At 28.4% G+C, this 15,405-nt stretch overlaps 1 protein-coding gene across 2 annotated transcripts in view; it reads right to left on the bottom strand.

Moving 5' to 3' along the window:
- The window catches only part of LOC131846828 (dual oxidase), a 45,105-nt gene that overhangs the window by 15,592 nt on the left and 14,108 nt on the right, over nt 1-15,405 (bottom strand). Inside the window, exons 3-6 of one of the 2 annotated variants that reach the window (XM_059196244.1) lie at nt 7,614-7,685; nt 3,474-3,635; nt 2,561-2,748; nt 229-312 (exon numbers count right to left, since the gene is read on the bottom strand). In XM_059196244.1, the coding sequence (XP_059052227.1) occupies nt 229-312; nt 2,561-2,748; nt 3,474-3,635; nt 7,614-7,685 (506 nt within the window). Of the gene's footprint in view, nt 1-228; nt 313-2,560; nt 2,749-3,473; nt 3,636-7,613; nt 7,686-15,405 lie in introns of those variants that run through there. The other variant, XM_059196245.1, reaches the window with a different exon arrangement.

Below are 15,405 nucleotides of genomic sequence, written 5' to 3'. Positions count from 1 at the left end.
ATGTAATTAAGACAACGAACCTATATAATTTGAGGTAATACATCTGAGTCCTCCGGAATAAGAACGCAAGTGTACCTTGGAAGTCACATGATAACGTTATGTCCTTAGTGCTGTTCATGTACATGTAGGTAACGGTTACCGTATATCGTAGGCTTGTTTACCATTCCAATTACATAAAAAAAGTATATAAATGTACGTAAAGAGGCAGGCGTGGCTGCTGGGTGGCACCTGAAATGACCTCATTGCATTCACCCACGCCTCACTGGTGCTGTACACGAAACTGCCATCGATCCACGACGTTATCTGATTTATCTGAAACAATCACATATTTGAATAGCTAAGGCATGGTGCAATAAAAATAAAATGCTAAAGATAATAAATGATGCAGTAACTTCATTAAGTTCTTTCTTTCTTTAACGTTGTTGGATGTAGGTGATTATAGAAAAAGGTTACTTGATCTTGTTTCTTGGAATAGTGTTGAGAAGGATGTAGCGAGACAGCTTTTGAAACCTATATTCAATTATTTGATTTATTATAGGTACCTACTTCTATCGAGTAGTTATGGTAATAGATTTTATGTTTATTAAAATTAAATCTAATTAATATAATTTATTTATTAGTTTAATAATGATTTGCCTATAAAGATGTAATAATAAAAAACAAATTAATAAATTAATATCGATGGACATATTTTACACTGCAAATAATTGGAATTAATGGTTAATAGACACAGCTGATAAATATTTCTTGTCATATAAACTTAAATAAAATCTCATCCAGTACTAAGAGGCATACATGTGACTGCAAATGATTATATTGGGTTTCTAACCTGCGATTATCGGAAGGCCGTAATCTGTCACAAAATACATGTAAATATGCAGTTTCTGTATTAAACTGCGGGAGAAGGAAAATTTGAAATACAATCTTGTACTAAGCTGTCAGCCAGAAATAGTTCGGTTAGTACTTACTATACTACATATGTATATTAAGCCTACGATTATATTTTAATCTTGGAATAAGAGATATACCCAAGCGGTACGATGAGTATTGTTACTGCTTCGATCCGTCAATGGAAGTAGAGATGATGATATTATCGTTTATAATAATAATTTTAATAGTACGACTTTTAAACATTTACAATGTAACACATTTACCTTATAAATAATTCAATAAACAATAACATTCCTTTATTTAATTAAAGAAGGAATACGTAAATAGCTACATACCGTTATTTATTAGAATTTAATTGCTGCAAACCTATGTGATCAAATCTGGGTTAAACAGAGCTATTAAATTTTATTACGTAGTTGGATATATTAGCTGGAATTTGGCCTTCAGTAGACATGTCACGTCAGCTACTAATATATGTGTGTTTTATATTGGACTGCATGATACGTAATAAGAAGCAAATAAATATTTAAAAATTGGCAGCAGATATTTGATTAGTTCAGCATTATTAAAAATAAGCCAACCCGGTCGAAATGCGAATATAGTTCAGTCATCACAATATTTTTAATTATATTGATATAATTTACACATTGATAATAAATAATAAGCTTAAATGTGGTTGAAATATAACACTGTTTTCAGCAAGACCCTTATATATTTGTTTGCAAATCGAATTATTTTTTAAATAAATAACGAAAGATATAAAAAATTTTATGTATTTAGATTATTTGAATTTGATGACGCACATTTTATCTAGGTCAAAATCATTAAAGACAAAGTTGCATTGCTGATAAGATATCTACAAAACTAATTTGCAGCAGGATATGTTATGTTTTAAACACATTTCTTATACTAATATCCAGCGGTTAAAACCGCAGCATATCGCGTGAAATAAAATGAAACCTACATATGCTATTCAAATCTTAGATACAGTAAATTTGATACTCGTACATAGTGTACTAAATTTTATTTAAACAGAATATTCGAACGATTTTACAAAATTGCATATTACTAAGACAAGGATGTCAAAACTCTTAACCGGTCGAAATTATTAGGCATATAATAATTGACTTGTTAATAATTTTAGATATAGAAATGACAATTGTATTTTAGTTATATCAGAATATGAAATAATAATTATTGTACATTGATTTTGGCAATTGTTGGAATTTTTAATCGACAACATCTAAATAATCTGTGGACGGTAAGTGTTTTATTTTTGTTGTTTCGTAGTAATCTATCATAATTCTTTAAGTAAACACAATTTATTTAGATTCCAATACAGATAATATAGGTAAATAAAATAAGGTTAAGTATATAAGGTAAGGTATATACACCTAACAGTATATGATTCAGACAATGTAACTAGTGATGCTAGTATCAGCATTAGAACAAAAACCAGACATATAACGATGCATTATGTTTGTTATGCACATATCTATTTATAACACATCTGTGTTATAAATAGATTACTTGATAATTTTTTTTGGATAAATTATATAATTTAATATTGTATGCATATACGATTTTTTTCGGACTACTCCAATGCTTTTGGCCGCAGCTGGCCTTTACAGTTAATACGTAAAAAATTTTAGCTTATATTTGTACTTACTTGTTCCCTAGGGCTGTTTGGACTCTGACCAGTAGAACGATCATAGGCGGCTCTCAAGAATGGCATATACTTGGCCCCTTGGCACTCAGGATCATACATGTGATCGCATTTATCTACTGGTATCCGATGGTGTTCGATGGGGCAGCCAGATTCTGATGCCATAACGATTTCCCCCGTCACTACTTGTCCTGCATGTAAAAAGTATTATTCTATATGTATTCTGTATCGTATTATCATAACAAAGTAGACATAATTATAAGATATGGGAGGCCATTTATTTTGACGAATGTATTTTTGGAATTGTATGATTGTTTGTATTGGTCTGGGTATTTCTGTGCATATTCTGTATATATTCACAAAAATGTATCTATGTTTTTATATCACTTGTCTAGGATCTATAACACAAAACTCTGCTTAGCTTGGGACTAAATGGCGCTGTGTAAATTGTCCTTATATATTATTATTATATATAAGTATGTAAATTTTAGCTTACTCCCAACAAATGAATACCCATCAGCTTCCATTGGTCATGGATGATGAAAATTAATAGATTGTAGTCGAAGTATTAGTAATTATGATTTTTGTATGCATTATTACGATTGAGAAGAACGTTTTATTAACAATTATTCATGTCCTAGTATATAGTAGTAGAAATAAAGACTTAAATACAATTAATAATTAAATACCAATAAAGACTAAATTATAAATAATGTTACAATTTTTTCCCGGTTATTTAATAACGAAAAGGAAAAGTATTTTGGACACTGTTTTCCGCGTATAGTTTCTCATTTGGGCCATTGTTTGTGTTGAGCTGTGACTACTAAAGTACGCATCCCAGCTCCTCCTAGAAGCGCAGAAGCCTGGTGTCTTCATAGGCTTCTTTCTTAATACGTAAAGTGAACATGAATTATACCAAAGAAGGCAAGTAAAGCAGTCCGGTTCGCAAGTGATGGTAGTCCATCTTGCCCCCGCATGAACAGTTTGGATAAAGTCCTGGCTCCTGGTCGATCTGCACCGGCTATCATGTACACGCCATCTGCGTATGACGCCGGAGTTTTGCGCGTTAACCGACTGCCTGTGGAATAAATATAATGTTTCAATGATATACATACATATTCGTAAAAGAGAATATGAATATGCGAAGAAGAGATGTCTTCTCAAAAGTCGATGTATTTGGCATGGTAAAGATTTTATCGGTATTTTGTATTTGTTGTCTAATTTGAACAGTAGTAAAAGGTATTGAACCACATAACATAACATAGGTAGGTAATCTATTTTATTTTACGTTTCAATACTTGATATTTATATAAAATATCGGATTAAAATCTAAGGAAATATAACAAATATTTTGATTTTATTGATGATGAATTCATGAGTATATTAATTCATTTTAGAAGTCAATTTAATTTCAGGTATCTTATATGTAATGTAAACTTTGGAATATGGTTTATTTGTGCGCTAAGTTTCATTTATTTGCAGAAAAAGTTTGTTCTACAGGCATGGCAGTGCTTAATTCTTTTTCATCACTCATTCGTATGTCATAACACCCGTACCTAACTGATATGGAGAGTATAATTTCACACAAGTTTTTATGTCTTGCATGAATAATTTACAGTATTTACAGTATATTACTTTTGTAGATTGTTGAAGAAACTAATTATCATCCGAGGATATTACGACAAACCCGATCAAAATACGAGACATGTCGTTGCGGACAATTTTGCTGTAACTGGAGCACTCAAAAGTGACAGCAAAAGAGAATGCATAGACATATATGGTAAACTGATAATACCTGTAAGGTGTTTTTGCTTTCCGTTCTCATGTAATTAATCGATTCTTCGAACGATTTGTTTGGTCAACATATCTTTACAACAAATTGCAGTTGCGTGTAAAGACTGAAAGGATTTTAATTATGGTGCTGTAATTGAAAAATTTAATTGGTTATATAGATATCACGTATACTTAATACCTTAAAATGACTATATTGAGTTATTTAAATTATACATAACAGTTTGAGATAATTAAGCATGTCGTGACTATAGGTCTACTACCACTATTTAAAATCTATCTATAAAAAATAACTGTGTGTGCCAACTTATATATCTAACTCAATCTCCGATAAAGAAAGAATTGATTCAAACCAAAAATTAATCTGAGAAATCCTAACCCTCCCACTACCACGTTCAATTAGAATCAGTCGCTTCATATTCATCTTAATTGGATTAAAATATAAATATATCTTGAATAAAGTTGGGCATGTGAAATGTTGCGTTGGATATTGAAAGTTGCCAATGTCTTTACTTATCTAAGAATACAGTCGTAACGGTACATCCAAATATATAGGTAGGTATATATGGTAACAACTCATGTCCCCTTAAATAAATTGTTTTGAATTTCACATAATAACTAATGCATGTTATCAATTCGTGTAGTGATTGATTCATATATATAGTTTGGCGCTAATTTAAGATACTCGTGATGCTGCGATGGTGCAATCTTTAGTTCATATACAACATGAATAACAAATTAGGAACAAGGAGAAACGACCACAGCCATCGGCAATTTCGTTGCATGCCTAATAATAATCATTATTGTAATACTCGACCATTTATCGATACCAATAATATAAATTATTCACTTCAACAGTTAACAACGTGTTCAAACTAAGTCATTGTTATTCTTTAACAAATTATAGCGTAATTATTTTAATGAAAAACGCTGTTGTTTATTAATCTCAATGGCAATACTTTATAATGCAACTCTTAAGTGCCCTCAGCAATGTTCAATAAAAATCGAGTATTGGATAATTTAATAGGGCAGTATTTGTAATTACATCGTAATATGTATAGATACAATTAAGTATCAATAAATACAATGTTATTCCATTTCTGAGGATATATGAGGGTAAAAATATATAGAAGTATAAATATTTAAAAGAGATGGTGCTCGTACATTATATTGATAATAGTAGGAGGAAAGATTATGAAATATGTGAGTTTCGAGAAGGTCATAAAAAAATATTTATTATTCAGTTGTAACTTTAAGCCTTTCCTAGTTTCTAATTCATCACTTGTTTCCATTTCATCAAATTGTTGGTCGTAAATATTAAGAATATGTTGTGAATAATACCAAAAATAGTCATCAGATCTTAATCAAATTTATAGAAAACCATACAAGATGCACTAGCTAGCATATAAGAAAAGAATGATTAGAATCTTTTGAAGTACAACATATAAAACAATAGTTATATATAATTGAAAACTTTTTTCTACCGACTTTAAATTCCTTTTTTAAAAGTCTGCTAAAAATCGGGCCAATTCTGCGTTTGTAATTGATGTAGCTGTGAAAGGTGATATACCAGTTGTCATTACAGAGCAGTGATGAAAGAAACATATCGCTGCTCATGGATACGACGGAAACCTGAGCAGATACACTTCTTAGATTACAAGCGTACAGCTTATCTCACAACTACGTTTGCTCAACAGGTTACGACAAATTAATAACGTCAATATCTAGCCTAGTCATCTTGTGCTTGATTCTTGGTCAGCTGTTTGATGCAAGAAATTAAGCACTATCTACCTACTTTGAAGTTCCATTAACAACTTAGGTCCAACTCTAAGAAAAGACATTATGTTTTTATTATTTCATTATATTTCATTTTTATAATATATATAATAAAAAAGAATATGTTTTATTTAAAAATACAAATCTAGTAGTTATGTCCATTGCTATGTATTAATTGCAAAGCGACATTAAAATCTTTTCGAAATATAATTTCTTGTAATGTACAACAGTAACCCATATTAACAATGCCGTACTTTTAAGAGTTAGTTCAACAACAGATAATAAAATATGTCAACCCAAGCAATCAATAGTAGGTTATCTATACATTGATATTGTCATTAAATTACTTTCTTAATACTTGAATATAATTTAAATTATACATAACTACGCGTTGAAGTCTTTTACTACAGGACTTTCGTTTCACATTTTGTTGTATAATATTAAACTTACAGTAATTTAATATCTATTGTTAAAAAATACATAAACATTCTAAAAATAAAAATGCGTATAACATTATTTGTATTTGTCTATGTGCGTATCAACTCGCAAAACGCTCTCATTTAAACAAGTCCTTATAAAAAATAAACTAAAAACATTAAAGCAAGGTTAAGTCGATAAATCATATTATATCTAAATCAAATATGACTTGATTAACGTCAGTTCAGATAATGACAGCTGACAAATAGATTTAAACACAGTTGAGTATCTCATGAATAGCCGATTGTGTACTAAAATAACAAATGCGATTGATAATTTCTCTTATGTAAAAGTTACTGTATTATTGTTGTCTGTAGGTATTACTAATAATTAATATTAATCTGATTGACCATTTGTACAAAATGTGATTTCTAAAATGTTGCAATAAATCGTTACATTGTGTTATTACTTTTATTTGAATCGATTTCTAGTGTGAAATTAAGCTATCTGTCTTAGAATATAATATAACAATAATATTACTCCTAATATTTCAGAGTTCTGTGACTAGTCCCAGTTACAATAAATTGTTGAAAATTTATAGATAATTTATTTATAACTAGAAACTAGAAACCAGATATTGAATATTTTCTTATAGCAAATGAATTAGCCAATGATTTATTACTGTTTTTGTAAAAACATATATAAGTACTAACCATAATTCTGAATGACATGAAGTGGAGAGGTTTTTATATTTTTACACAATATTATATACCTACGTAGGCCCTGCCTGTGCGTACGTCTATACGTATTTATAAATCTGTTCACGAAAATCAAATAATTATGATTAAGAGCATTTTAATCATTGATGCGAGAGGCGACACAACATTTGAAGTAGTTGTTGATGTTTATGCGCGACTAATACAGTTCACACGTAGGAGGGCCGCTTGCATGTTTGCAATTTTAATAGCTTAAGTAAATACTATATCAATACCCAAGTTTTACTTTATTTCCCATACAAAACGTTTAAAATATAAATAATATACTTAAAAAAATTGATGTTAAATTTACTTACCGACTGACCCCCAATCTGGATAGGCTCTGTTATTGAACCAGCCATCGTATCGCTGTTTCTCGTAGTATATTTCTGAAACAATAAAATATATTACAATGTAATTAATATGTAAAATTTTCTAGTTCATACGAACGAAGTAAAATTTATATGGCTGTTGTCTAGTTATAAATTGTAGTGCCAATGTTTACTTATAAAAATCCACTTATAATTACCGCATATACTAGCACCTATAGTAAGATTACACATATTTATTAAAATATTGTAATTGAAATTCTTTATTAGTGATGTACAGATAACAAAGGTTTTAGAATAAATAATGAGTTACACTATCTTATGCAATTACCTATGTGAACAAATATGATTGAAGAAAAAAGAATATAGGTATTATTGATTATATAAATAGAAGAATATAAAAATGGATTATATATATAATAAATCTTCGTCATCCAGAAATTCATTTCTGCTATAATAATCTTTTACAATAAATATTTTTTCAAAATCAATTTGAAATGTTTTCAAATTGTGTAAAACACTAAGTCTATATGATCTAACGTCAATTAATCAACTATAATATATTATTTATACAAACTAATTACTAACGATCCTTTTTACACATTCTTAACAAAAATATTATATTTAATAATATATCTATATTCACGGAATTATATAAAAATTCCGTGATTCTAATTCCGTAATATTTCCGTGATTCCACATCAAATTAGATTACAGAATCAAAATAATAGGTACCATCAAACCCTGAAAATACAGAAAACAAGGGAAAACAGAATAGTAGAGGATTTTCTATTTTAGAACATTTTAATATTCACGACAATGACTTCGTGAATATAAAAATGTCATAATACTTAAGCATTTGGGCATATCAATGATCAATACAATAGACTACAGGATCATTAATTGCTTATTTAAGGCACGTCATTGTAATTATCCCTTGCTTACGTGCTTGACACTAGACACAAAGTGGTCGCTCGTTTTTGTGAGTGCGTTCCAGATACTCGTTGCTCGTACGTTCCGATCGAGACCTTGCGCGGTCCACTCTAACCGAGATGCATCGCTAATGAGACCCTCATTACATATACTGAACTGAACCAAGAATTGTATCAGAAATAATACACGTAAAAGTCTATATCGTTCAGGGTTATACATTCTTGTAGTAGTTCCCAACCAGTTGATATGAGACAATATAGCAAGTATACATATTGTATTTGTAACGACCGATCACGTAATATAAATCTACTGTGCTCGTATCTATGTGTAAAATATAATTTATTGTATTTTAAAAAGAAACTTACTTTTGTATGGTTGAAATAATATTCTTTATGATTTAATATAGTAGGTATGTTTAACGAAATAGTACAACAATAGTATTGAAGTATATAGTTCTTTGTAATTTATCTAGACAGCCATAAAATAGCAATTTCTTTAAGTATATGGTGCAATTGTTGAAATAATAAATGTACATGTCCCAAAAGGTGTCTATAGGGGCTTTACAAGCTATCATGAATTGTTAGGTTGCCAAATACCCTAGGCCACACATTGTTCTTTAATTTCTTTTCAGACAGAATTTCTTTAGTGCCATTATCGAATCAATTTTAGAGAGTACGAACTCTCCAAAACTGGATATAAATAATAAAAAATACTATTTATTGTATAAAAATAAATGATAGTATTCTACATATACGTGGAATAAAACGGACTCTAGTCAGCTTCATGTCAGAAATAGATAAGGCGATGGTACCGTCATGTGTACTGATAGGTATATAAATGTAAATTCGAAACATTTTAAAATTTAGCTTTATTACTGTTATTCTCACAAAGTACTACTTATTAGTATATTTCAATGAAAATGGTAGTAAATTATTTGTATATTATCACAATATATAAAAAGTTATGAAATTAATAATAATATGCCTGTGACAACTATTGGAAACGAAGTCAACTATCCTTATTGGTAATTTTTATTACAGAATGTTTAGAGGTATTTCAATCAGGTTTTATCACACCTGGGTATTCGCATTCATGCAGCATGGTTATTTTATTTGAAACTAAATTTGTTGCAATTCCTTAAACATACCTATAGAATACCTCTTTTATTTATGGTATGATTGTACTTTAACGAGCAAATGTTAAATTTATTGGATTGATTGTAACAATAATAAAATAATAATTGTGAGAAAGAAAACCACTTTTGAAAATAATGTAGTTTTAATACAAAGAACGAAAATAGAACACGTTGCTAATAGAAATTTAATCAATTTTCCATTTGTTACTATTTTGTATTGTTTTTAAGTAGATGCTCGAAGTTTTTTTTTTCTAAATTTGAGCGCGTTTGACCGCAATAACTCAAGAAGAAGGTGCTAGTAACAATAAATATATTACGTTAAAAAGTATAAAAATATTTATACAATTAAATATCTTTTATAATGTACATACGCTGTTCACTGAGCAAAGAACAAATAGCTACGTCGGCACAGTCAGCAAACGATTGTAAAGATACAAAATTATTAAATAAATCAATACAATAATTAGGTAATTCAATGTATAGGTAATGACCGTAATGATTAATTGTTACTATTAAATTCACGATTAATGTTTAAACGATGTGAGTACAGACAGCCCATCTTTATTGCATTACTTCGGACAATATCAGAAACTCATTTAAAATAATAATATGAACATATAAATCAGTTTGCTACTTTATGAAAGGCCAGTGATTGGTCTTGTATTGGAACATTATTGAAAGGTTAACTTCAATGTAAAATTGTAAATAATATAGGTATCCTGCATGTGTAAATCTACTAGAGATAAATAGAACGTGTTGCACACCTGCCAACTTAGTAGTTTGATATTTTTAAATTTATTTCTATAAATACCAGACACAGATAAATAAACAAATTTAAAGGTCAAGATCGTAAATACTATGTATTTACGCCTCACTAGGTATAATAAAAAGGAACTGCTTTCTTTTTTCTAGAAATTGTCTGCTATCACGATTAATTAATTTTATTGTCATGAAGAAGTCACTACTTTATTTCTTTTTATTAATGAAAATTTTCCGAGGTTAGAGAAGAGAAGCCGTATCAATGTTATAAAAATTAGTATATTCGTATGAAAAAGTCAATTGACACTAAAGCGGCAATAGATAGATAGTCAGTAAATTTCAATACATTCCATGTTTGTATGCAATACATTTATTAAATTAAAAAGGAATACAATTCTTCGTATTCTTTTTTATACGGAAGACTTCATAAAACACGATTTCAAGAATAAAGATTATTAGAATAGTGAAAAAAGATAAATTTTAGAAATTAAGTAAATAAAGCTACTTGGAAACCAGGGTCAAAATTACGATATGATGAGGAAAGAATAGGGCAGAAATCTGTCTAATTTTCATGAGAAAATATTGTTTTTTATGGTAATTAAACAACTATTAATCGTTACCTAATTTGCACAAATATTTTATAGGAGCAACAGTACGAATATTAAATTAGCAATGTTGATAAGTAATGGTATATATGTAGTCGTAATATTAGGAAAATTAACTTCCTATTATTCGTAAATAAAAACCGAAATCTACATATTATCATATATTCAATGTGTTTACAGGTAGTAACAATAATGAGTTGTGTAATGTAATGTATAGAAATATTAGTATATTTATGTAGTTCAATATTTAATATATTCATTATCATTAAATAAGTAATACGTAAGAGTATATTCATTAACACATATCAATAGGGCAAGTAGTAATATAAAAGGTGTAACGAAACATATTATTATGAGATTTGACCCTTATTGTAATGTATTAGAGTTCTTGAAGGTTTATAGATTTATGTATAGACTGTTCAATGTTAATTTAAACAAAGCTGTTACTGATCTACTGTTTGTCAATTTGTGGGTGCGACAGTTGACAGGAGCAGTAGAAGTACATACGTGAATATATGCATACATAACTGTTCTAGTTTCATAAATTGAATTGAGTAAGAACTATTATTGTGAAAGCGTTTAATTGTTTTCTAATAATTTAATTATTTATTTACAATGGAATTAAGTACTAAGAACAGTTCATATACGGAATAAGTATATAACATAGTTATTTCGTATTCTGATTTTGCTAGCTATCTTTTGATCTCCTTTGCTATAGAGCGTTTACTAAAAATTCTTTCTTTTCCAAAGAGTAGAGTAATCAAAATATGCGATTGGGTAAAATTTGGATATTTATATTTTATTATATTTATTTTATAATAGAGGTGCTGGTCTAATTTCAATATCGACACATTATTTTGTAGTCTTCATTTAAAGTAATCAAGACTAAACCAAATAAATCTTTAACAATATCGGTTCCTTCGTTTATTGATTCGTTTGTTGGTATTGTATAATTCATGAGTAAGAAAAGAAGCTTAAGTGCGCAATCTAAATCCATTGGATTAGAATTAGTTTAATAAATATAATAAGACATCGAGTTTTTTGTACCTATTGCATTAATAATTAATGGATAAGACGTGAACGTAAGTTAGTATCTGATTAAAATCGTGGTTTCATATTACACAAACTTAGATTATGACGATATGAGTTACCGATTATAATAATGATAGACTGATCTATAGTGAACACAAAGTAGTATAATAAAAGTATAATAAGTCAAGGTAATTAGATAGAGTCATATTGACATCGTCTAATTATTTATTACCTTCGCACCTCTTACTTACATTTTAATTTAAACAAAAGATATGTTACCATATTTCTAAAATTATACACATTACTTTTTTCCTTCGTTTATAATAAACTAATCATTTTTTGAAAGAAAAATATATCAACAATATTTTTGATTAGTGGGAATAATTAGAATTACCGAGATTAATATATATACATATATAATACAAATAAACACTGACTACTATAAAATTATAAAACACACAAGTGTATAAAGCTGGGAACCACGGGCAAAAAATAATATATGTAAGTATATAATATATAAAATATTTAAAAAATAATATAAATATTGAATGGCCTGTATTTGATACGATTATGCCTGGATTCTAATTTTCGGTTACTATATTTATTCTGTTAAAATTTTATTATAACACCGCGTTTAATAATACATACACAACATATATCTTGAGTATTCGCTAAGTTAGAAGACAATAAATTACGATTGCGATTTGAACGCAGTCTAGATCGTTGACGGCTGATAAGTGGGTTAACGTGACATAGGACGTGCATGAAAATCTATAATTTATTAACTTTAGCAAATAAGGATTCGTGACGTGCCATTGGAATATACTAGAAGAATAATAATAATACACAACAAACTAGAAGTAGTTTACAATATATGACCTTTTTGTGTATCAAATTACTATATTGTTTTGGAAAACTGTAACAAATCTAGAAAATTATGAATACGATAGATGAAATCATGATGAAATCATCACATATTAACTTAATAACGTAACTTTATTTTTTTAAATAATTTATTTTTTTAATAATTTCAATAATTTTTTTAAATATTTTTTTAAATTTTAACTTGGCTGTAAACTAGTAATTTATTATTTTCTAAAAGGAGTAACCCCTAAGGTTAATGCTATTGTACTCAATTATCTATCTTTAAAACTCGTTCAATTATCTCTATAAAAACTATCGAATTAATATTTTTCATAATTACTGTAATCAATTTTATATAAAAGAACTTATCCTGATTGAATGACTGACGGATCAATTAATGCAAGACAAAAAGTCTCCATTTAAAACTTCAAATTTTAGATAATATTCCTTTAATATTCTTTACATCCATTAATAAATCTGTAATGGAATCGGCACATTCAAAGCAGCTGAAAATATAGATAGTGTAAGTATAAAAATGTTTTTATAAGATACGTTCACTAATTAAGTGCGTTAAATTTGTAACCGTATGATGAATTGCGACAGTTGCTGTGGGCAGTGGCTTGTTTTCCATATGGTTGAATATTGGTTATGACGTTACTTGATAAATGAGTATGTACCTACTGTTTGTTACAAATAAAGGTCTTAAACAAGTTATGTTCTAATTGTAACTCCTGACACATGGTTTCACGGCTGCTATGTAATATTATATTACCTGTGCGTAGGGTTACCAAGCCAAAATTTAAAATAACAGGAATTAATGTTCAAAAATCCATCACTATCCAGTTTAAAAACAGAACGCAATGATGCAATAGTCATATACAGGTTTGTAATAAAAAGTATTTGATAAAATTATACTATTGAATATCAGTAATGAAGAGGCGTGCATATTTTAAAAACCTATGACGCTGTCCAATATCTATTCAGGACTTCCCAAGACATTTCAAAAATTAGGACGGTTGGCAACTAAATCTGTGCGGCTACAGTGGTACAGTAATTAACACAATTATTTGCCTAAAGACAGCCTACAATACTTGTAGGAAAAATTCAGGAAATGTGCTTTTCTAAATTGGTTCGAATGTATGCGTGAGCGAAGGGATTGTATTTATATTTAGCTGATAAATGTAATTACGGAAACAAATCAGCTTTTTAGGTGGAAATAGTACAAATATCTATCTAAATTATATATTCCTACATATTTCATATATACATATATATATATATATATATGTATATATATGAAATTAGACAATAAAGAATACATAAAAAGTTTAGATTTTAGTTAGTTTGTAATTTCTGTAAATGTGTAACTAAACATTGAGTTTAATTTTAATTGTCATCCGTATCATATTTGACAGTCTCTTGTTCTACCAACACTCCCAAAATTATTTAATGTATTGTAATTTTACATTACATGTATAATTAAAAAAACATTAATGAATAAAAATAAATACATAGTATAAAAATCTCAAAACTCTAATTATGAAAATCAAGAATATATTAATTTTCATAATTAGAGCTTTTAACTCATAAGTGTAATAAATTAACAAGTTCCGGCACAAGAAGTTCCGTTTATATATAAAAAAGAGGTCCGGTATCGTCAAAGCAATTATAAATAATACATGGTATGTTTTTGCACTATTAAAACTTTTTAGCATAAAATGAGCTCATAGCACATAACATGAGCTCGCTCTGTATAACATAATTGGATTGGAAGCAATTATTTTTTTGTGTTTGTTGTGACTAATGACTGTCTTAGGATATGTATGACAGATGCTTATTTGGAGATATACCTATATTACCAACTTTGGTAATATTTTAATAGGTAATAAAATATAAACTTATGGTGTTTTAAATTTAAGTGAATATGCTATTGCTTTTCATTCTATAACAAACTAGCTGCATACATTAATTTTGTACCGTTGTTTGTGTGAATTAGGATAAAAGTATTCTGTGTTAATTTAGATTATAATCTTTTTTTTAATATTATGTATATCGAAACCGTACAGTAGGTCTGGAGTGAAAGTGTCACAAACACACATCATTCTCACAAAACTTCCCATCTTTAATATCGGTATGATGAAAAAAATTATAGAATACAAAGGAAATGGTTACTTGGCGGATTGATGTTGAGAGGAAAATTATATATAATTTATTCGATATTTAGCCACTGTAATAATGACGTTATTATATAAAATATTTCGTCGTAATGTTTATTTAATTTCAGTTACAAGTCTTCAAATATATAGTAATAGTACATAATAATCGTTAGTTACAAATTATACGTAGAAGAGTTATTAAATTTATGAATTAATTTAAATTTTAATAGATAAATGGAGTCAATAGTAATAAACAACAAGGAAGCGTTTACTGTTCCTAACACGTGATTAATGTA

Source organism: Achroia grisella, unplaced genomic scaffold (assembly GCF_030625045.1).
Source record: "Achroia grisella isolate CSIRO2021 unplaced genomic scaffold, CSIRO_AGI_Agris_v1 utg512, whole genome shotgun sequence".
Classification (NCBI taxonomy): Eukaryota; Metazoa; Arthropoda; class Insecta; order Lepidoptera; family Pyralidae; genus Achroia; species Achroia grisella.
Note: the sequence above shows the minus strand (reverse complement) of the source record. Positions and strands in the feature narration are given on the sequence as shown.